General features: G+C 38.0%; 2 protein-coding genes and 2 non-coding genes across 5 annotated transcripts; 2 read left to right on the top strand and 2 right to left on the bottom strand.

Moving 5' to 3' along the window:
* Nucleotides 1–829: 829 nt before the first annotated feature.
* On the bottom strand, nt 830–2,842 carry LOC123073857 (uncharacterized). 2 transcript variants are annotated; one of them, XR_006435767.1, is made up of 4 exons: nt 2,371–2,842; nt 1,524–1,589; nt 1,242–1,450; nt 830–1,149 (listed from the first exon to the last, which is right to left on the bottom strand). XR_006435767.1 is itself a non-coding variant. In XM_044496868.1 (3 exons), exons 1-3 carry the CDS (start codon nt 1,673–1,675, stop codon nt 1,133–1,135), a joined length of 378 nt encoding a protein of 125 aa, XP_044352803.1. In that variant the 5' UTR covers nt 1,676–1,950; the 3' UTR covers nt 830–1,132. The 2 variants fall into 2 exon arrangements, 1 of the variants encoding a protein (XP_044352803.1); XM_044496868.1 differs by lacking the exon at nt 2,371–2,842 and having other exon boundaries at nt 1,524–1,950.
* A 14,203-nt stretch (nt 2,843–17,045) lies between these two features.
* On the bottom strand, nt 17,046–18,107 carry LOC123076986 (30S ribosomal protein S18, chloroplastic-like). Its single transcript, XM_044499160.1, has one exon. It carries the CDS (start codon nt 17,571–17,573, stop codon nt 17,061–17,063), a length of 513 nt encoding a protein of 170 aa, XP_044355095.1. The 5' UTR covers nt 17,574–18,107; the 3' UTR covers nt 17,046–17,060.
* Nucleotides 18,108–18,959: 852 nt separating this feature from the next.
* TRNAP-GGG (transfer RNA proline (anticodon GGG)) lies at nt 18,960–19,033 on the top strand. The gene has a single exon. It is a non-coding gene; the product is annotated as a tRNA-Pro (tRNA).
* A 139-nt stretch (nt 19,034–19,172) lies between these two features.
* On the top strand, nt 19,173–19,246 carry TRNAW-CCA (transfer RNA tryptophan (anticodon CCA)). The gene has a single exon. It is a non-coding gene; the product is annotated as a tRNA-Trp (tRNA).
* The last annotated feature ends 3,730 nt before the right edge of the window (nt 19,247–22,976 follow it).

Below are 22,976 nucleotides of genomic sequence, written 5' to 3'. Positions count from 1 at the left end.
CATGTCATGCTCCTTTTTTGTGGTATGTTCTCTTCTGTTATTGAACTACAGCACTACTTAGTACTAATAATCACTTTACGTTTGTTCTGGTGAAGAAGAGTCATGTGTATGATGCACATGTGCATTGCATGACATGGTTGCAACTTGCAAGACTACTTGATGCACATAGACATGCGGCCGCGGCGGGAACCATCGACCGATGACCAACGACCATTGACCGCCAAGAACGTTTTTGACGCCTGACTGCATCTTGAAGTATTCGCGCGGCCTTGTCGTGCGACTGTGCACGAGTTTTCATTGCCCAGGAGAACACAGGCAAGCTCTCTCTCTCTCTTTCTCTCTCTCTCTCTCTCTCTCTCTCTCTCTCTCTCTCAAAATGGAGTAGATATTTTGAGCAATCCCTCTACCCTATATTGGCCTGTACTACTACTCAAAGTAGCATGTCTCTAACCCTACGCACAGAAGGCGCCACCACCTATACACCTACACTAGTGGTTGGGGTGCGCCCCAGGCGCACCTCCTGAAGCGTTCCTGTGCGCACTTGTCTTGTTTGAGTGCCCCGACTCGTCACGTGCGTCCATTTTACATAGTAGCACATGTCTTAGTCGGACAGAGTTCATTACTCGTTTAACATGCCTTTCCACGCCTCCTCGCACAGCCCTCTGCGCTACTATGCCTGTTACTTGTGTACATGAACATTGCCTTGAGTTAGAGGCAAGATCAATGTCAGGAAATCCATATGTCAGTAGGTGAGATTGTTCGGACGACGAACAAATATCAGGCCCTCTGGGCACCAATACAGTTAGTATACAACAGAGAATCAGATTCATTATAGGAAGTAGTATATGTGATTAGAGTCACACAGAGCATAATTCAGTTAGACAATCCAAATCCAAAAGGAAATGAAGCTAACAAAGAGAAGCTATATGTGACACAAGAGCATTCGAAGGCTTGAAATTCAGTACGTGGGATATCAGTATCACACACAAAAGTATTACCAAGGCTCCATCTAGAGTTCACTACATGAGATATATATATATGGGCATGAGTTAGGTTTGACGTTTGTTAGCCCCATCTAGATGAAACATTTTAGCATAGAATATATTCACCATCTCCAGCATGTCCAATGTGCTCACAAAGTACACGAACCTTCAAGCACAAACAAACAAAGCAAACACCTATCAAAATTCAATTTCCTCGACACCACCAAACTCTAACACTACAGAATAGTATCAGCAAACCTCTCAAAAGTGTGCCCCTGCTCAACCACGCGGGGTGTTCCTCCAGCTGCAACCATGTCAGCTGAGAATCCGCTTGCTCCTTCGCCGCGTGATCGTGCGTCACGAACAGCTCCATGGACCGCGGCGTCATCGTCTCCATTCTCCATTTGCCCACTGCCTGACACCAGCAGCTGATATCTGACTCGTAATATTTAATATTTTCCGTTTTTCTGAAACATATGTCAATTACATGAATTATCATTTCCATATATGAGAAAAAGAAAAATATACACCAATATGCACCTTGATTGCATATAATATTTGGACTGCACTGATGTGCAGTGAATGCAAAGGACACACTCCAGTTGTCTACAAACAGAAAAGAGCAAATGTCTGATTAATACACATAAGTATGGAGATATAAGCAACAAACATGGCCACAAGTAAACAAGCATGGGGGAGAATATCCATCAATTCTGAACCACCTTTTCATTCCTGCCTATTTGAAAAATAGGAGCACATTGGCGAATCTCAGGTCATGCAAATGCATTTCATGCTTACTCCAGAATTCAACAAATTACTATAGAAATATTTTGTTGTCGATTATCAACTAAAGCTGCAGCAAAATTATGGTTCATATGCAATGCATAATGTATCGTTCATCTTAAGCCATGAATAAATATCAGTTGAAACTGGCATCAGTAGAAGTAGGATATTAGTAAAAGTAGGGATCTCAACATATCAGTGTTTATCCTAAGTCATGGATTTATCATATTCCTAGGAAAGCAAAAGATATTATGCGTGCAATGTGAAGAGGCTGAGAAACTTACCATGATTGATATACCTCAAAATGTTTGATATTAAAATAAGCGAATAATCATGATGACAACTCTTTGATCAACCTGCCAGCGAATGGTTACAATATTCTCCCAACTTCTAATTAACAATTAAATGGTCTTTTCCATCTTTGCAAGGGAGGTTTATTTAATTATCATCATTTGAGAAGCACTGAAGATAGTTGCCAATAGTGGCACTGGTCAGAAGAACAAAAATTGATTAACCAAAAATAATGTATAGAAATGGCAACATGGAATCAGGAGCAAATGTGATGAGCCCCTCCTAAGGGCAGTGAGGTAATGAAAATCATTACCTTGGACAACTTGAGAGTAAGATCCAATGAAAGAAAAGAAGGTGTGAGACGGAGTGCAAAATACGTAGTCATTACAAAAAGGAAGCAAGATTCTAGTGAGACGGAGTGCAAAATAACTGATAAAAAGGAAGCAAGATTCTAGAAAGCATGTTACTTGTAAGGCAAAACTTACCTGTGTAACTAACACGCGCGAATTCGAAATATGTAACTCCTATACCTACATAGCAGGATAAGCGCATAACTAATACAAAAGACAACGTTATAATTGCCCTACAGTTTTCAGTGGGAAAAAAATGATAAACTTAAAGGATGGCAAAACATATTTACATGTAATTTTGAATAATTATGAGTACACTTAGCAACACCATAAGAAACAAATAAGAACAAGAACAATGGATGAATAAATTACCCATGTAGCCAGAACCACTCCCGGACATCCATCAAATGTGGTGAGGTGAACAACACGAAAGCCACAGGATCACATGATTGATTCCCATGGGCATGTTAAACACTACACAAGTGACCCAATAATACATCGTTGGGAAGCCAAAGACTTGATTAATCACAACATGCACCATTCTGCGATTTTTGTCTACCATGAATTAAAGCTCTGTAATTGGTTACATTGCATCTCAGTGCCGAATAGCACTAAATTGAAGTGGCTGCTTAAATTTCAGCACCAAATTGGAAAGCCCCAATCATTTATGTATCACACTGGAAATGAAAGGAATCAAATGTGAAACTCAAATGGTAAAAGACATGTGATACACATAACCAGACCACACATATTTAAATACGTGAATCTTAAGTACGTCAGTGTGATATACATGCGTTCAGTGTAGCAGTCAAAGAGGGTGAAACTGAAGTGAGATAGATGATATAAATGCAAGCAGGGAAATAAATCAAGAAATGAAACTGAAACACGTACTGAACATGAAAATTTGTGAGTAATAGGGGATTTAGGAGAGCAAGGGCAAACCACGGCAAGCAGAGCAGCTGACAAAGAGCACTCAGCTGAAAACGAAACGAGAGCACACAAGGCCACCTACAATCCAGTCAAGCGAAGAACCTAGCAGTATACTATAGATGAATCAGTGGACTATAAAGGGGAAAAATGAATTAAGAGAAGTGCATAAAAACAACAAGCAGGTAACTCATAGAGCACATCATCCATATAAAACAATGAGCAGGGGGTATAGTTGCTTTACAAAACACAGAGATTAAACATTAGTAGACGGCCATCATCACAAAGCAACAAGCACCACCCACTGCATCCATCCTTTCCAAAGCACCAACTGAAACAGTCACCATGCCTATAGTCAGCAAGCAGCAACCATTGGCTGGTGGTTTACAGTAATCATTGGATAGACCGACACATGCACAAGTGACACCCAAAGAACCAAACTAAACAGGGACTGCAGCGCACTGAAAACTGATGACACCACACGAGCATGCACATGAGCCAGAACGCACAAACACATCCTCCAACAAGCAAGGAGCAAGCGAACCAAAGGGAACCAGGAACAAACAGAGAGCACCTTTTTACAATATAGAACGAATCAACGAAGTAAAGCCATGAGAGCACATCTCACCTTGCCGATCGACAAAAGCGAGGCCAAGCAATCGAACAAAGCAGCTGACAGATAAGGAAACCAAAACAAGCAACACTGTATTTGAATAGGCTTAATAGGATAAATTATCTATCAGCTATTTGATTTATCTTGTAAAATCAGTCTACAAGTAAAATATTGCAATTAATAATCATTTATGCTAGGTCAGGTCCAATGCCGTGGCATATTGCACAGAGTTTGATCACATATTTTCCATGAATCAGCAGCCCATATTTTTAATTGTTGTTGCACACCACATACAAAAGCAAACTTTCGCCCCACAATGCACACCGAAGATCAGGACAGATTTAAGTAAGGTAGACATCAACAGATATTCCTACTGTGGCCATTCTTATATGGCTATTAACACAAATTCCATTACGAATAGATGCGGCGCAGATCATGCTGGGTCTTCATCCCAGATACTAAGGTTTCATCACTACGGAGTTAGTTGACTATATTTCTTTTCCCCACAAAACCAAGTAACATCCACCTCCACACTTCAGAACCAAAATCAGAAATCCCGACGGGAGAAACTGGAAAAATAGATGTGAATGCTTTCATAGAAAATGAAGAAATTACACCTGCAGGGTGGAGGAACATGGCAAAGGAAGAAAGTGAAGAAATTAGGATCCGGCCACCCCGGCTCCGACGATGATGAGGTCCGTCAGGCCATCGACTGCCTCGCTCCCTTTGCCGTGAGCGACCGTGCAGCCGTCCTCCAGCGCGGGGATCCCTTCGACCGGAGCCCTGCGGCGGAGGCGCTGGCGCCCCAACGCGACGGCGACAAGGACCGCCTCAAGTAGCGTGGCCGCGGCGGCGCCAACGCGCTGCCAGACGCCGGCGGCGGGAGACGGCGTTGGATGATAGGTGGAGCTCGGGACGGGATACGAAGCACGAGCGCTGGTGAGGGTGGCGGCGGCAGCGGCGGTGGTGGGAACCCTAGCTGAGAGGAGAGAAGGAAAGAACTATGAGCGAGGGGTGCGAGCGTTTTGTGTCTGTCCTCACTCGACACAGTAAAAACGCGACAGTAAAACCTGCGGACGTGGCACGCACGAGGGTTCGCACTTTGCGCGACCGTTAAAGGGTTTAATATGGATAGATACCGGTAGATCTATGAAGGGACTGTGCATCCACTTGAATTTTTTTTCTTTCTGCCGCTATAGCCACAGCGAACCCTTGTCGTATATGCCCGTCTAGTAGTACATATCAGAAAAGGACAAGTCCTACCCACACCAACTGCCATATGTACGCTGTCCATTACCCCAGCAGTCCTTAGATATACTACTAGTACCCTCTCGGTTTCTTTCCACTCCACACGATGATTTGTCTAAAGTTAACTTTATAAAATTTGATCAACTTTATAGAAAAAGAATCAACTTTCACAATAATTCAACATCACTAGATGCATCATCAAATTTATTTTTATATTGTATAACTTTAATGCCGTAGCTATTGATCTTTTTTAATATAAATTTTATCAAACTTTGCGAAGTTTGACTCAGACAAATCTTATGTGCACCATAAAAAGGAAAGAATGGCGTACTTCATACCGGTGGCCAGTGGGAGAAGACAGGTTAATCCTGTTGTGCTAAGTAGTTTCTTCGTTTCTTTTTACTCCGCGTATTAATTTTGTCTGAAGTGAAACTCTCCAAAGTTTAAACAAAGTTATATGAAAAAATATTAACATTAACAGTACAACTCAGTATCATTAGAAATATATTTAATATTACATTTATTTGGTCTTGTTGATGTCAATAATTTTTAATATAAATTTTGACTTCAGTCATATCTAATATGCAAAGTAAAAAAAGAAGAGGAAATATTTCTGTTTCTTTGATACTCTTACTTTTTCCAGGAATTTCGATACTCCTAGTTGAGTAAACATCAGAATAAAACAAATAAATGCTAACTGGTAAACTTTTACAGGCTAAGAAACTATTCACTCTGCCTCATAACATAGTGCGCATTGGTTCCTGCAAAAGTCAAGCTGCACAAACTTCAATTATGTTCTTAGAGAAAATTATGTATATGCAATGCTAAACTTTTACCATATGAAAATACATTTCATGATGACTCTAATGGTATTGATTTGTTATTCTAGATGCTGATAAGTTTTTCTAGGTTAAAATTATGAAATTTAACTTTAAACAACTATATACACATTATATTTTGGGACATATGGAGTATTAATAAAAACATTCATGTGGCTGTTCACCTGTGCATTTGTGCAATTGATTGTGACATTGTTGGTTCAATTGTGTCTTCTCATGCAATTCAACTGGTTCAACTAAACCCTGCAAAAAAATGGTTCACTTTCCGTGTGTTTCTATATAATTTGTTAGGTATGTTGGTTCCTTTGTTTCTCTTTCTTTTACGTTCTTCCTAACCTAGAGTCGAAATGGAGCAGAAAACTTCAAAGTGCAACATCCTTAGTCCTAAGTTCAATTAAGAAAATCGTGTGTACATGGTATATGCAACGATTTAAATCATGGATTTCATGGTGAGGCCCATCTTTTCACGACAACTTTTAATGGACTCTGACAATGGATCACATATTCATATTATAATGCAAATAGTAATTATGCATACCACATTACACAATTCTCCCATCTTTTGGTACCAAAACACGTACCACCTTGTTAGAACCTCACTAGTTAACAAGATAAGTGTACATATAAGTCACCATAACAAGAACAAGATATTCTTCACCACAAACACACTTGCCCACTAAGAAATATATGGATGTTGAAACTGAGAGTAAATGAGGTCTTTTCACGGGTTTCCTCGTAATTTAAGCTTATGATTGATCTAAGTGTTCCTTTTCATGAAGTTACAATTTGAAATTAACACTTACTTTTGGCAAACTTTATCTATATAGAATAGGGGAACTATCTATAGTTATAAGATCATAGAACTAGTAGAGTGTTTTGAAGCTATAGTGATCATTGCTAATATGGTGGAAAATTTGACCGTCACTTAGTGATTGATATCCAAACCACCAGCTACCTTTCTGAACCTTGGTACTATGCCAAGATATTTAACCATCAAATGCCAAGATATTTTATTCTACATATATGATGTTTTGTGTCAACTGTAGCGTCGATGCTACATGAAGGGTTCAAGTGGTGTCTAGCTCCTCTACCACCACGGGCTGCCCTATTATTGATGCGACATTGAGAGTCTTACCTAGAACATACTAGCAAGATCATTGGCACCTTAGGAAGCTTAATGAAATTAATTGTTGAGCCATCTAGCAATTTATGTTCCTGCAAGTTGGTTGTTGTCATTGCATATCAATCCCACAAGTCGCCAACTAGCTAGAAAAATAAAGTGGACATACAGTAGTACTACTTATTGGTCCATGTCCTTTCCTTGAATAGATATACTAGTTGATGAGTGGTATTAATTGATAGTCGGCAACCATGACATCCATTTTGTAATGGGTACAATCTCTACCGTATTGTCTACACTATAACGGCACAAGACAGGCCTGCCTTTGATTCAACAAAGCCATCAATTGGCCAAGATTGCGTCTAACAACCACTTACACCAAAAATCACAAAAATCAAGGAAACAACAAAAGATACATAGTCCTAGAATAACTTACAACCTAAAGGCGATACATGAAAAAGAAAGGGAAATAAGAAAACCCAAGATGTAACACCAAGGACAAAGTTTCTTAAACAACAACCACCACTAGGGAGGTGAAAATCATGGAAGTAGTTCTCATCACCAGAAGAAACACATCTTCGTCCACTCCACAAAGTCCAGAACTAGGTTACTATACCCTCCGACCATACAACAAGATGCAAGTTCAAGAATGTCATTGCATGACAAAGACCAACACAAAATACCACAACACCGGTCTCGTAGAACTGAACCCGTTGAGACACCAGGCGCTCGCCAGCAGTGGTCTGACAACAACAACCATAGAGGAGAACCCTATAACCTATTGTCGGTCTCGAGGGCATCGATCCACCGGTGTACAGGTGGCACATCATGCAAACAAGGATGAAAGACTTAAAATTGCTTGTTCCGCCACAAGCCTATGTCATCACTGAATAACAAACCACCATCGGGCACCCCAATTCCTAACAAAGTGCACTAGCCTCACACGCAAAATCTAGACTACCAAGTTTCGAATGATGCGGCCATGCATACCGTGCGGCCAAAGTAACAGGATACCACCCATGCTTGTTGCTTGCTACAGAGTGGACACCGCCCTCTTCCCAGGCATCCACCCACCACGCGGATCCCAACCCCAACTAGAACGTAAAACTATGTTGACACCACCATTACATACATGCACAATTACCATGATGCATGTGGAGTTTAAAGCATGTTTGTAGCGTCCACACCAGCCAGATCTAACCGGAACCTAAGCTTGCCAACCGCCAGAGCACTAGATCCGACGGCTTGAGGGAGGCTACGACCCGCCCATGTAGGACCGAACCCTTTCCTGATACTAGCCCGTTGGGATAGGCAACTAGAATCCAGTAGGGCCTCATCAGCGCCAGATCGGGTGAGGGGATGGCGGCTGCCATTGCACCCCTGCCCTAAGCCAACTCACGCCGAGCCCTGACACCGCATAAGCGTGACTATAGGGTGGAATACGGACTTTCGCTGCTGCCTACCACTACATAGACTATGCCCAACGACGGCTATCGGCACTGCGAGTGGGTATCACACAAAGGGGGAGGGGTGACATTTCCGCTGCTAGGGTTTTCCCTCCGTGTCACCTGAGTGGATGACGCGATGGGGGGAGGGCGGAGGTTAAGATACATATTTAGGACACCTGGATGTTAACATATCGTCAAATCACATAAGCAAAACATGCCTTGGAATAAAAGAGTGATGAGACATATATTCCGAACAACATACATACAAAAATATATGCGTGTGTACTCGATCTTGGAATGCCATATTTGTGCATCTTAGATCCTGAGAAATCGCATTTGCATGCAAAATATGTTCGACCCTTTGCAACTGCAAAATACTATGGAGAAATATTACCAAATGTTCATGTACAATACAAAAAACTAACGAGTCAACTAACCTTGTGTTTTTTTCTTTTTCAAATGTATGTTGATTATGCTTTGTATATCTTTTGCAGGTGAACATATTGTAACATGTGGCACGTCTATGGCTTCAGTACCTTATATTTAATTTGTAGTGTGTGTAAATTGAAATCTGTGCATGCATCTATGGAAATAAGAAAAATACATTTAATCAACAAGGTATGTTAATTACTAAGGCAAATACTGCCAACTTTTATTCAAAAACATAACTTTCATATATTGATGTGAAACACTTTCATTTGATATTTAAGTGAGACTTAAGAAATAAGTACATTGGAGTAACTATTATAGATAGATGACACTCAAAGTGCCTTTCTCCTCCCGAGCACAAATGAGCTCGGTGAACAATAAAATAAAAAATTCAAAATAAATTCAAAAAAATCCAAATATTTTTGGGGAGAAACATTGACAAAAGTTCTAAGTGCTTGCAAAAATTCGTCGTGGAATCACATTCGTGTAAGGCGTGGCAAAAAAACAAATTCAGTGCTCCAAAATGCTTTTGAAAGTAGCATTTTCAGAGTACCGATTTTGTTTTTGCCACGCCTTCTAGGAATGTAACTCCATGACGAATTTTTGCAAGCACTTAAAACTTTTGTCAATGTTTCTCCTGAATTTGTTTTGGAATTTTTTGAATTTTTTCGATTTTGTTTTGATTTTACTATTCACCCGAGCTCATTTGAGCTCAGGTGCAGATACTCTGCGTCCGGATACTACCCCCTTTTTTGACGTGAAACTGTAGGCGAAATACCTACTCCAAATATTAATAAAAAGTCAGAATATAGTGCGGATGATTATTGGTGTACTTAAAGCTAAATATTTACAAGAATCTGATCACCCAGCTACTGAGTTGAGCATAAGAGGTCCTCTTGGCTTATGGAGTAGCAAATATATAGTTCATCCTTGAAAATCCTTCTGTATCCTAGAAAGGGATAGTGCCAATTTTGTTCTAGTTTCTGACAAAGAATGCTATTTGTATGAAGATCATTTATAGAAAATCATTAGTTCACATAACATCTTTTAAAGCATATACATACCTCTTGGATTCTGGTTATGTATTACTTATTGTGAAACATGAGAACACAAATGGAGAATTTAGCTATGTGAGTGAACTAATCAACTCAACTATAACAGTATCCAAGACCAGCAAGCAATTCAGATCTAATACATTACTTCTTATTTCTATCCATGCAAACTAAGATAATTTTCTATCTTTTCCAATTCAATAAATCTCCCATAGATCATTTTAAGGTGGTCATCAATCTACTTTTCTGCAGTGGTATATATGTCATCTACAACTAGAACAAATCTGGTAAAATAACCTATGATTAGATTGTTAGATTACTCAAAGCTCACAAACAAAAATAGAGACTAACATAAGCCTAACTGATCCTTGGAATATAGCATGTTCATAAGTAATCTCCTGATCATTTTGAAAAAGGGCAGTAGTCAGTTGTAACATAATAATCTCAAAAACAAAAAAAATTGTGGGGAAATTTCAACAACAAATTGATAGAATATGAATGAAGCTAGCAAGGTCTTAAACAATAGGGTCGTGAACACATCGCAAAAGAATTGAAGTATGTTCATCATTGTATTCATGATGATAAACATCAATTGTTTTTTTGTGGGGAGATGATAAACATCAATTGATAGGTACATATAAGTTAACTAGTAGAAGGTACATGCTATTCACCTGGTGTCTTATAATTAAACAGTTGGATTTTCAAAATTGACTATCATGTTGCCGCTGTTGTAAAGGCTTGTTGCTACGTTCGCGTTTGAGGCTTTTGACATGTAAATACTCGTTGATGGAATATTTAATTATGCACTACAGCAAACCGCTAGGGTGTAGGCGAGCAGCGCGTCTGGCATGTCTAGAAAGATCCAGATTGGCAATGTTTTGGCACGCGCCCGTACAACGCGAATAGAAGAAACATCAGTTTGGTATTGATAGACAGTGGAGATCCAACAAATCAACGGCTAACAACTTTGCTTGTACATCTCGGTGGAGGGGTAGTCCATGTTCGAAAATTGATGTACTATAGTAGTAGAGATGCACTCCTTTTGGGTATATGAAATACAAAGTCTAAGAATGATGAAGTTGAAGCAAACAATCGGTGAACCATGCATAGTTTCAATTATAGCCAATAGAGATCCACACAAGTGAAGGAAATATGCCCTAGAGGCAATAATAAAGTTATTATTTATTTCCTTATATCATGATAAATGGTTATTATTCATGCTAGAATTGTATTAACTGGAAACATAATACTTGTGTGAATACATAGACAAACAGAGTGTCACTAGTATGCCTCTACTTGACTAGCTCGTTGATCAAAGATGGTTATGTTTCCTAGCCATAGACATGAGTTGTCATTTGATTAACGGGATCATATCATTAGGAGAATGATGTGATTGACTTGACCCATTCCGTTAGCTTACACGGTCGTTTAGTATGTTGCTGTTGCTTTCTTCATGACTTATACATGTTTCTATGACTATGAGATTATGCAACTCTCGTTTACCGGAGGAACACTTTGTGTGCTACCAAACGTCACAACGTAACTGGGTGATTATAAAGGTGCTCTACAGGTGTCTCCGAAGGTACTTGTTGGGTTGGCGTATTTCGAGATTAGGATTTGTCACTCCGATTGTCGGAGAGGTATCTCTGGGCCCACTCGGTAATGCACATCACTATAAGCCTTGCAAGCATTGCAACTAATGAGCTAGTTGCGGGATGATGTATTACGGAACGAGTAAAGAGACTTGCCGGTAACGAAATTGAACTAGGTATTGAGATACCGACGATCGAATCTCGGACAAGTCACTACTAGAAAAAGGCCTACTAGTGGCGCACCAGTTTTGCCTACTAATGGCGCACTACTGGTGCGCCACTAGTAATTGATACTAATGGCGCACCCCTGGTGCTCTACCACGTTTGGGCAACCCTCTCAACAATTAAGAGATCCATTCGAAGAACACGGAGACTAATTTAAGTAAGAAGTCTCCCAGATAGGGGGACTTCTTACTTAAATGAAATTATTTTATTCTTTTAGTTGGAGTTGGTGGAACCTTAGGTGGTTCTCGGAAGAAGATAGCGAAAAAAATTATCCCTAAAGTCGAAACTAAAAGGAACGTATAAACCAATGCTTCCATAGATTCGATCCTGGTTTATTTACAATTATAACTTCCACACCTATTCATTTGTCATTTGGGAGAATTTCCCATATAAAGAAAGAAAAAGAGTCAAAGAAAGGATGGGAGATGTTTCCCATGTCAAATCAAAAAAGAGAGGTGAAAGATACTATAACAATGTGTATCAGACTGCCTGTTTCCTTGTAGTTGGATCTCCCACTTTTTGGAATGTTCCAAATTCCACTTGAGCATCCAAATCTGGATCAATACCAGCAAAAACATCTCGGAACAATGTTCTAGCGCCATGCCAAATGTGTCTGAAAAAGAAGAGCAAAGCAAAGGTAGCATGACCAAAAGTGAACCAACCCCTTGGACTGCTGCGAAAAACACCATCAGATTTCAAAGTCGCCCGGTCTAATTCAAAAATTTCCCCTAATTGAGAACGCCTCGCATATTTTTTTACAGTAGCAGGATTAGAATAACTTACTCCATTAAGTTCGCCACCATAGAACTCCACCGTTACACCTACTTGTTCAACACTATATTTGGATTCTGCTCTTCTAAAAGGAATGTCTGCTCTAACAATTCCCTCCTCATCTACCAAAACAACCGGAAATGTTTCAAAAAAAGTAGGCATACGGCGTACAAAAAGCTCACATCCTTCTTTATCTCTAAAGACGGGATGTCCTAACCATCCAACAGCTATTCCATCCCCATTGTCCATTGAGCCTGCTCTGAATAATCCCCCTTTTGCCGGATTATTACCAATATAATCATAAAAGGCTAATTTTTCGGGAATTTTAGACCAAGCTTCTGATAAACTAAGATTTTCGGCTAAACCATTGCTAACTCTTCGATATATTTCTTGCTGAAAGTATCCCTGGTCCCACTGATAACGAGTAGGCCCAAATAATTCGATTGGGGTCGTTGCTGACCCATACCACATAGTTCCAGCAACTACGAAATCTGCAAAAAAAAAAACAGCAGCGATACTACTGGAAAGTACATTTTCAATATTGCCCATACGTAATCCTTTATATAGACGTTGAGGCGGACGGACACTAAGATGGAATAAGCCCACTAATATACCCAATGTACCCGCAGCAATATGATGAGAAGCTATTCCCCCTGGAACAAAAGGATCAAAACCTTCTGCACCCCACGCTGGATGTACAGCTTGTACTTTTCCAGTTAGTCCATAAGGATCGGATACCCATATCCCTGGACCATACAAACCCGTTACATGAAATGCCCCAAAGCCAAAGCAAGTCACCCCTGCAAGAAATAAATGAATTCCAAAGATCTTGGGCAAATCCAAAGAGGGTTTTCCCGTCCGCTCATCAGAGAATATTTCTAGGTCCCAATATACCCAATGCCAGATCGCTGCCAAGAAACACAAGCCAGAAAACACAATATGCGTACCTGCCACACCTTCATAACTCCAAATACCCGGATTTGTTACAGTTCCTCCTGAAATACTCCAACCACCCACGAATCCGTTATTCCTAAACGAGTCATGAAGGGAATTACGAACATACCTTGTCTCCACATTGGATCCATAACAGGATCAGAGGGATCAAAAACTGCTAATTCGTATAAAGCCATTGAGCCAGCCCAACCAGAAACTAGAGCTGTGTGCATTATATGCACCGCAAGCAATCGACCCGGATCATTCAATACGACAGTATGAACACGATACCAAGGCAAACCCATGGAAATACCCCTTTAGCAAAGAAAAATAGACGGCGATGTCGCTTTATTTTATCGCATTGAAAAAGACTATCCATATCCTATGTACCTAACACTTCTAGGGGATTCTGTGTCAGAAAGCGCGAATATTTATTTCATTCCATTAAAAATAAGAAGCCAATTCTGTTCATAAGAAGAAAGAGAAGCAAATCTATTCTATACTCGATAAGTGCCAATATGCAATGGGTAACTTGGCCAATTTGGAAAAAACGAAGAATAGATCGCTACCCCTCTTTGTTTAGCATTCGAATCACCCATTCCTTTTCCTTTATTCAATCTGTCTTACATTCCTTATATGTATAACCTTTCAATCTACGTATTAATAGAATCTATAGTATTCATATAGAATAAGAATAAAAATTAAGACAATAAACTGCGGTTCTTTCTTTCTGTTCCATTCTTACGTTTCCATATTAAAGTGTGGTTTTCTTACTTAAATTTAATAATATTAATCTAATATGCCCATTGGTGTTCCAAAAGTACCTTACCGGATTCCTGGAGATGAAGAAGCGACTTGGGTTGACTTATACAATGTTATGTATCGAGAAAGGACACTTTTTTTAGGTCAAGAGATTCGTTGCGAGATCACGAATCATATTGCAGGTCTCATGGTATATCTGAGTATAGAAGATGGAATTAGTGATATTTTTTTGTTTATAAACTCCCCAGGCGGGTGGCCAATCTCAGGAATGGCTATTTTTGATACGATGCAAACGGTGACACCAGATATATATACAATATGCCTCGGAATAGCCGCCTCCATGGCGTCCTTCATTCTGCTTGGAGGAGAACCCACCAAGCGTATAGCATTCCCTCACGCGAGGATTATGCTTCACCAACCTGCTAGTGCTTATTATCGGGCAAGGACACCAAAATTTTTACTAGAAGTAGAAGAGTTACACAAAGTTCGCGAAATGATCACAAGGGTTTATGCAGTAAGAACAGGCAAGCCTTTTTGGGTTGTATCCGAAGACATGGAAAGGGATGTTTTTATGTCAGCAGACGAAGCCAAAGCTTATGGACTTGTCGATATTGTAGGGGATGAAATGATTGACAAGCACTGCGATACTGATCCAGTGTGGTTTCCAGAAATGTTTAAGGATTGGTAGTGTTCGGACTTCTTGTAAAGTTATTTCACAGCTAAATTCGTGTTTTCCTCGATTTAATAGAAAATAGAAAGACTTCATGATGAGCAATCATCAGGTTAAGATGGATCTAAACCAATCCATTTTTTTCTATATACATACAACATGCCGACGGTTAAACAACTTATTAGAAACGCAAGACAGCCAATACGAAATGCTTGAAAAACGGCCGCGCTTAAAGGATGCCCTCAGCGTCGAGGAACATGTGCTAGGGTGTATGTGCGACTCGTTCAGATCATGACTTCAAACAAATATAAAAAAATTGAAGTATCCATGATTAGTACCAATGAATAGGATATAGCTTCTCTATCCTAGATTTCTATGGTATATGGAATTTATGGTTTCCTTTGGTGCAAATCCAATTATCTAAATTGGAAATAAGAAGCAATTCTCCCATTGGTAGCAAATGGTTATCCATTAAGCGGAGGAAATAGTAATAAAAAGAAAAAGGCTTATGCTCCTTTATCTTAAAAGAACGGACTAACAGGGTCAGCTACTTAGCCAACTTTCATAATTAAATACCGTCACTGTATGGATAACTCTTATTGTGAAAAGAGCTATTTACTCTATAATGGATAGGTAGAGCCAAAGAATGTGGACTATACAAGTTCGCAATACATTTTTTTCTATATACATACAACATGCCGACGGTTAAACAACTTATTAGAAACGCAAGACAGCCAATACGAAATGCTCGAAAAACGGCCGCGCTTAAAGGATGCCCTCAGCGTCGAGGAACATGTGCTAGGGTGTATGTGCGACTCGTTCAGATCATGACTTCAAACAAATATAAAAAAAATTGAAGTATCCATGATTAGTACCAATGAATAGGATATAGCTTCTCTATCCTAGATTTCTATGGTATATGGAATTTATGGTTTCCTTTGGTGCAAATCCAATTATCTAAATTGTAAATAAGAAGCAATTCTCCCATTGGTAGCAAATGGTTATCCATTAAGCGGAGGAAATAGTAATAAAAAGAAAAAGGCTTATGCTCCTTTATCTTAAAAGAACGGACTAACAGGGTCAGCTACTTAGCCAACTTTCATAATTAAATACCGTCACTGTATGGATAACTCTTATTGTGAAAAGAGCTATTTACTCTATAATGGATAGGTAGAGCCAAAGAATGTGGACTATACAAGTTCGCAATACCTTTTGATGAAAGAAAGGGCTCCGGTGTATAGAGAGGGCCTCACCGTTTAAAAGGGAACCATAGAAACGATGGAACCCACTATTTTTTTAGTATTATTAGAATGAATTTGTTATTTCGTATAGAAATAACTGAACGGAGTGGAATAAAAAATCGTGGTTGGGAAGGTTACTATAGCAAAAGCCATTGGAATTAATATTTTATATATCGGAATAATTAGTTTTGTTATTAATGAGAAAAAGGGTGGCCAAAAGAAGAGAAATCATTAGTTATTCATTAAGGTTAATTTGATTCAATGACCAGAGTTCCGCGAGGATATATAGCCCGGAGACGACGAACAAAAATGCGTTCATTTGCCTCAAACTTTAGAGGGGCTCATTTAAGACTTAATCGAATGATTACCCAACAGGTAAAAAGAGCTTTTGTTTCCTCTCATCGAGATAGAGGTAGGCAAAAGAGGGATTTTCATCGTTTGTGGATCACTCGGATAAACGCAGCAACGCGGGTATATAAAGTATTCGATAGTTATAGTAAATTAATACACAACATGTACAAGAAGAAATTGATTCTTAATCGTAAAATGCTTGCACAAGTAGCTGTATCAAATCCAAATAATCTTTACACGATTTCCAATAAAATAAAGATCATCAATTAAAGGTATAAATAAAGTAATATACTGGAATAATAAAAGTTGAATTCCCGGAGAGGGAACTCCGGGAAGATACAATAAATTAAGATTAAGTGGTAGGAATCAACGAGCTAGATTACTTTCTTTATAATATATATAGGTCTGGCCCTTTCGAATTCGAATAAAACATCAACAATCGGAACTTAAGTTCCGGTTGTTGTCTCTTAAATTTTGGTTGTTGTTTCTTAAGTTTCGATTGGAATTGTACTTTTGCGTTAATTGAGGAATATGTCTATTTTTTCTGGGTCTAGAACCTGTAATTATTGAAATTGACTGGGCTTGAAATTGCTTTTCGTTCTCATAGTTACGAAACGGTAAGAAAGATAAAATACGAGCCTGTTTTATAGCAAGAGTAATTAATCGTTGTTGTTTCAAGGTTAATCTATTTATTCGTCTCGATAATATTTTTCCTTGTTCACTAATAAATCTATTAATTAAACTCATGTTTCTATAATCAATTCGATCTCCCGGGCCAATCCGGGGACGCCTACAAAAAGGTTGTTTAGATTTACGAAAAGGTTGCTTGAATTTACGAAAAGTTTGCTTGGATTTACGAAAGGGTTGCTTGGATTTATTAAAAGTTTGCTTGGATTTACTAAAGGGTTGCTTAGATTTAAGAAAAGGTTGTTTAGATGTATACATGATTTATTCCTTATTTAAAATTTGAAAATTTGAAAATTCAATTCTTTATTTTATTAATTTAGGATCCAGAAGAAGTAGTTTTTCTTTGATCCATATCTTATTTGATTCATATTATAGTATATGAATACCCTCTATACATATGAAATAATATCTACCGGAAATCAGATGAGTTGATTTGTATTTTGTATTCTATACTATGTTTTCTTTATATATTAAATATGAAGTTCTTACTCTTTCTGTTGTTTGGAAAGATCGAACACACGATGTTCCTATTTCTTTATTTCGTGATGAGTCGTATGCTTGCGACAATAACGACAAAATTTTTTGAATTCTAATTGTCCGGGTGTATTGTGGCGATTCTTTTGAGTACTATATCTAGAAATCCCCGTCGATTCCTCATTGGCACCTTTTCGAACACAACTGATGCATTCCAAAATAACTCTGATTCTAACATCTTTTCCCTTGGCCATGAACCTCCTTTTCTTTTTGGATTGACTTAACTTAATTCTTCTACTTATTCTTTTATTCTTCTATTTTGAATCCGAAGAAGAAGAATAAAATTCATTAGAATAATTTTTTTATTCTTAAATTAAGTAATAAAAAATAGAGAAATAATTAAAGAATACAATCCTTGTCGAATTAGCAAAGATTTTGGTTCGAAATCCTTTCATTTAATTAGCCAGCCCCGCCTTTTCTATGCTCTGATTTCTGAGGCCTTATTTAGCTTGGGTACCCCTTTAAATTGAATTTCTATTTTCAAAAATGGGGTTTACCAAATTTTTAATGACTCTGAGGTTCAACCCAATCCATCTTTTCTTTCTTTTTCCTTCCGATACTAAAAAAAGATTGAAAAGGATCAAATTTTGTCATATCACGAAGAAATCTATCCCTCCCATAGCAATAACTAGAATTAAAAAAAGGGAATGACAAAGCATCTGGGAATAAACGATTAATTTCTATCCATAAACCTGCTAAAGCACCAAACCATAGACTACTTAGCACGGGTGCTACAGAGAGATATGTTTTTATATCCCGCATTGAAAATCTTCCTTCCTTGTTGGAATACATATATGATCATAAACTCTTGCCCAAGATTGTTATGCTATATATAAAATGAACCATATCGACGAAATTTTCCTATCCCTAAAAAAGAAAAAGATGACCCCTTCTTCCTATATATTAGCAAGGAAAAGTAATCCTTCTTTTATAGGCGAAATTATATTGGATTTTATATGTATATAATTCCTTAATTATATGAGACCAAAAAGAAGAAATGACACGAGGGTTCTATATATAGATAGAGAAAGAAAGAAGAAGAAAATTATGATGTGGAAAAGAAGACAGGAATTGTGTACAATGGCATTGTACAACAATTTAATTTGGAAAAGGGATGTAGCGCAGCTTGGTAGCGCGTTTGTTTGGGGTACAAAATGTCACAGGTTCAAATCCTGTCATCCCTACCTATTACTTCTTTCTTCTTTATAGGCAGTAGCGACGAGATCAATTAAAGTAAAGTGGTTATAACTTGAATTTGTGGAGACTATACGTACGTGAGATACATTAGGAATAGAAAAAGATTTTCTTTTTGAATGAATGAAAGCGCTCTTAGTTCAGTTCGGTAGAACGCGGGTCTCCAAAACCCGATGTCGTAGGTTCAAATCCTACAGAGCGTGATTCCATCTATTTTATGTCGAAGCAGAGTAAAATAACTTAACAAAATTGAATTGTAACTCCAATTTCAATTTGACCTCCTCTCTGGTCTGGAGGAGGTCAATCGAAAAAAATGACTCAATCAAAGATCCAACTGATCCCCACGCCTGTATTGCAAATACGCAGTCACGAATAATCCCGCTAAAGTAATAGGAATTAGGCCTAAGACGACTCCAAGTAGAAAAACTTCATTCGATTTGTTCGAGGGGATAAAAAAAGAGGTACGATCTATCCCTAAATAGTACTCTAAATTATCCACGAACCTCAATGACCAAGAAAAGAATTCCTAATTAGTCTGGAAAAGAGTCGTAGAATGCCAGGAATCCCAAAGAAAGATTTTTCTTTTCTGAATTATAATTATTCAGTCAATTCAAATAAGGCGTATCTTGTTCAAGCCAATAAATAGAGCTGGGGTTATAGTTAAAGCAGCCAGTAGAAAACCAAAATAACTAGTTAAAGTAAGCATGAAAGAGTTAAATTCCATTTATTTATTTTTACTACACTACATATGTTGGTAAAGCATTTACCTAAGTTATGGAAAATTCATAATTCATCAGTTATTTTAGATAATACTAAAAAACAAGGTAGAGTAAGATACAGAAGTGTAAAAGAAAGTGGATTCATTAGATGATACATGAGTCCCTAATTTCGAATCAAGAGATTTTTTGTGGAATTTGTCAATTGAGTAAAGTAATAATATTAAGAACTAGATCATCTAACCCCATTGAATTTCATTTTTTCATTCAATTTTCAGGGAAATTTTTGAATAAGAGATAAATAAACAATTGAATTTGAAAAAAAAAACTTCTTTCTATTTTGGATAATTTCTTTTTCAATAGGACCCTCTTTTTGGAGTGAACGATCGAATATTCCCCTATTCCTTCTTATTTTAACTGATTGTATTCCATATGGAATAAGAGGAGAACAAAAGCATTCCACGACCTGCCAAGGGGCTGTTAAAAAAAGCTCTTCCTTGAATTTACTTTATTTTTATTCCTTTTTCGAACTCCAACCAAAGTAGATTCGAAGACGAGTCACTTCAATTATCCTTTTAAGTTCTATTCTATCTTCTGTCTTTCCCTATTTCATCTCGTAAAGTTCCGCGCTCGCAGTTTGGTCAAGAAAGTTAGACCTAATCCAACAAACAATACATAGATGAATTACGAATATGAAAGGATAGATTTCACATATACTTGTCCTTGTATTGTGTCAGTATGAGAATATCCTTCCTAAATTATTTATCCAAACCTATTGATCATTAACATAGATTTTCCCAAGATTTTGGCTGCTATTCCGAATTACTCTATTATTCCGAAGCCAATGAAAAGTAAGTAGAACCTACAAAAATGGGGTTTTCTATTGATGCCTTGAACAACATATAGCTTACCTATAGACAAAAAAATAAAAAAGTAATTCTGTTTCGGAACCAGGCAAAACCAGATTGATGTGCCATAGGAAGGATAGCTATACTAATTCGGTATACTCAAAATACACCTTTGGTACAAAATTGACAATCTCACAAGGATGAAATATCAGTAATTTTCTATTTACTGGTCGATCCCATCTTTTACAGAATCAATTCCTTTTTTGAATGTACAAAATTTTTGGGAGTTCAGCATGTCTGGAAGCACGGGAGAATGTTCTTTTGCTGATATTATTGCCAGTATTCGATACTGGGTTATTCATAGCATTACTATACCTTCCCTATTCATTGCGGGTTGGTTATTTGTCAGTACGGGTTTAGCTTATGACGTGTTTGGAAGTCCTAGGCCAAACGAGTATTTCACGGAAAGCCGACAAGGAATTCCGTTAATAACCGACCGTTTTGATTCTTTAGAACAACTCGATGAATTTAGTAGATCCTTTTAGGAGGCCCTCAATGACCATAGATCGAACCTATCCTATTTTTACAGTGCGATGGCTGGCTATTCACGGACTAGCTGTACCTACTGTTTTTTTCTTGGGATAAATATCAGCAATGCAGTTCATCCAACGATAAAACAAATTCCAACTATAGAACTATGACACAATCAAACCCGAATGAACAAAATGTTGAATTGAATCGTACCAGTCTATACTGGGGTTTATTACTCATTTTTGTACTTGCTGTTTTATTTTCCAATTACTTCTTCAATTGAGAGAAAGAAAGAGACTAATAAGAATTCTCTTATCCCATTTGGAAGGATACCATCCTTATAACTACCCATGACTGTTTTTGTCTCTAGCATGACCAATTGATAAAATGTGGAGGAAAGTAGGGGAAATGGCCGATACTACTGGAAGAATTCCTCTTTGGCTGATAGGTACTGTAGCTAGTACTGCTGTGATTGGTTTAGTAGGTGTTTTCTTTTATGGTTCATATTCTGGATTGGGTTCATCTCTATAGTAATCGGAGGGACCAGATTGTAAACATGAAAAAGTAGGAGCTTAGCGGGTCCTTACCCCCCTTTATCTGATTAGAGCGGAAAGGACCCGTGGAATTTTTACTCTTATAACGCGAATTGAATCTATTCGATTCACTCTTATGAAGCAACAAGAAAAAGAGATCACTCGAGGATCCAATATCTTATTCCACGAAGGAAGTATCCTGAAAATCCTTGACTTAGTTTCGAGTAATAAACTAATAAAACCTTAATCAAAACTATTCAACTAGCCTAAAAATAAAAAAACCTTCAATGGAAGAGTTTACTTTTTTTTGCAAAATTTCTGTAAATTTGAAGTTGAACTTAATTAAACAAGCCAAGCAATTTGCTCACAATCACAAGAAATTTTTCCCCCGCCATATTTTCTTCCCCTCTGTTTGTCCACTACCTCGGCTAAACCTAAGCAAAATAAAGAGAGGTCCAAGAGACAGACCCGAATAAAGAAGAAATAGTAATCTTTGACGAATTAGGAATAAAAAGGATTCTTATTTTGATACAAGAAGAATCGACACAAGAAAAAGGCTTTTTCTTGTGCCGAATAGACGATTAAGAAGACCTGCAATCCCTCCGAAAAGGAATAAATTTTAATTTTATTGTTCTCGCCTTTGCCTTGGATTATCTTCTTTTGCATGGGATATAAATAAGGAATTCCAGACATCTCATAAACAAAAAGCAGTCTAAACAAAAAAAGGATTTCCAAAATAGATCATAGATAATTCTAGCAATTGCCAATAAATCGAGGCTTTTTACCAACTTGATGGTAAGAAATCCCGGGACCTAGAAATTCATTTTGTACAATTGAACCTTTTCAAACTGTTTCTTTTTGAGAACCAAAAAAACTTGTGCCAAAATAATGGATGCGAAGAAGAACAAAAGGCCTTGGACACGTAATGGATCCTGAAGCACGATTTCTGCGTCCCCCTGACCAAAACCTCCCACATTAGGATTGCTTGTTAATGGTTGATCAAGCTTGATGGATTCCCCCTCTGAAACAAGAAGTTCTGGTCCGGGAGGTATAATATCAATCACTTGGCGTCCATCTGATGCATCAACTATGGATATTTCATAACCCCCCCCCCCTTTCTTTACGTAGTATTTTTCTTACTATACCTGTTGACGTAGCATTATAGACTGTATTGTTACTCTTGCTACCATCAGGATAGATCTGTCCTCTTCCTCGGTTTCCCCCTACATATATGGGATATTTTAAGAAATGAGCATCTTTCTTCGTAGCAGGATCAGGGGAAAGAATGGGAAAGACAATTTCACT

Source organism: Triticum aestivum, chromosome 3D (genome assembly GCF_018294505.1).
Source record: "Triticum aestivum cultivar Chinese Spring chromosome 3D, IWGSC CS RefSeq v2.1, whole genome shotgun sequence".
In the NCBI taxonomy this organism is placed as follows: domain Eukaryota; kingdom Viridiplantae; phylum Streptophyta; class Magnoliopsida; order Poales; family Poaceae; genus Triticum; species Triticum aestivum.
This window is presented reverse-complemented; position numbering and strand designations above follow the sequence as displayed.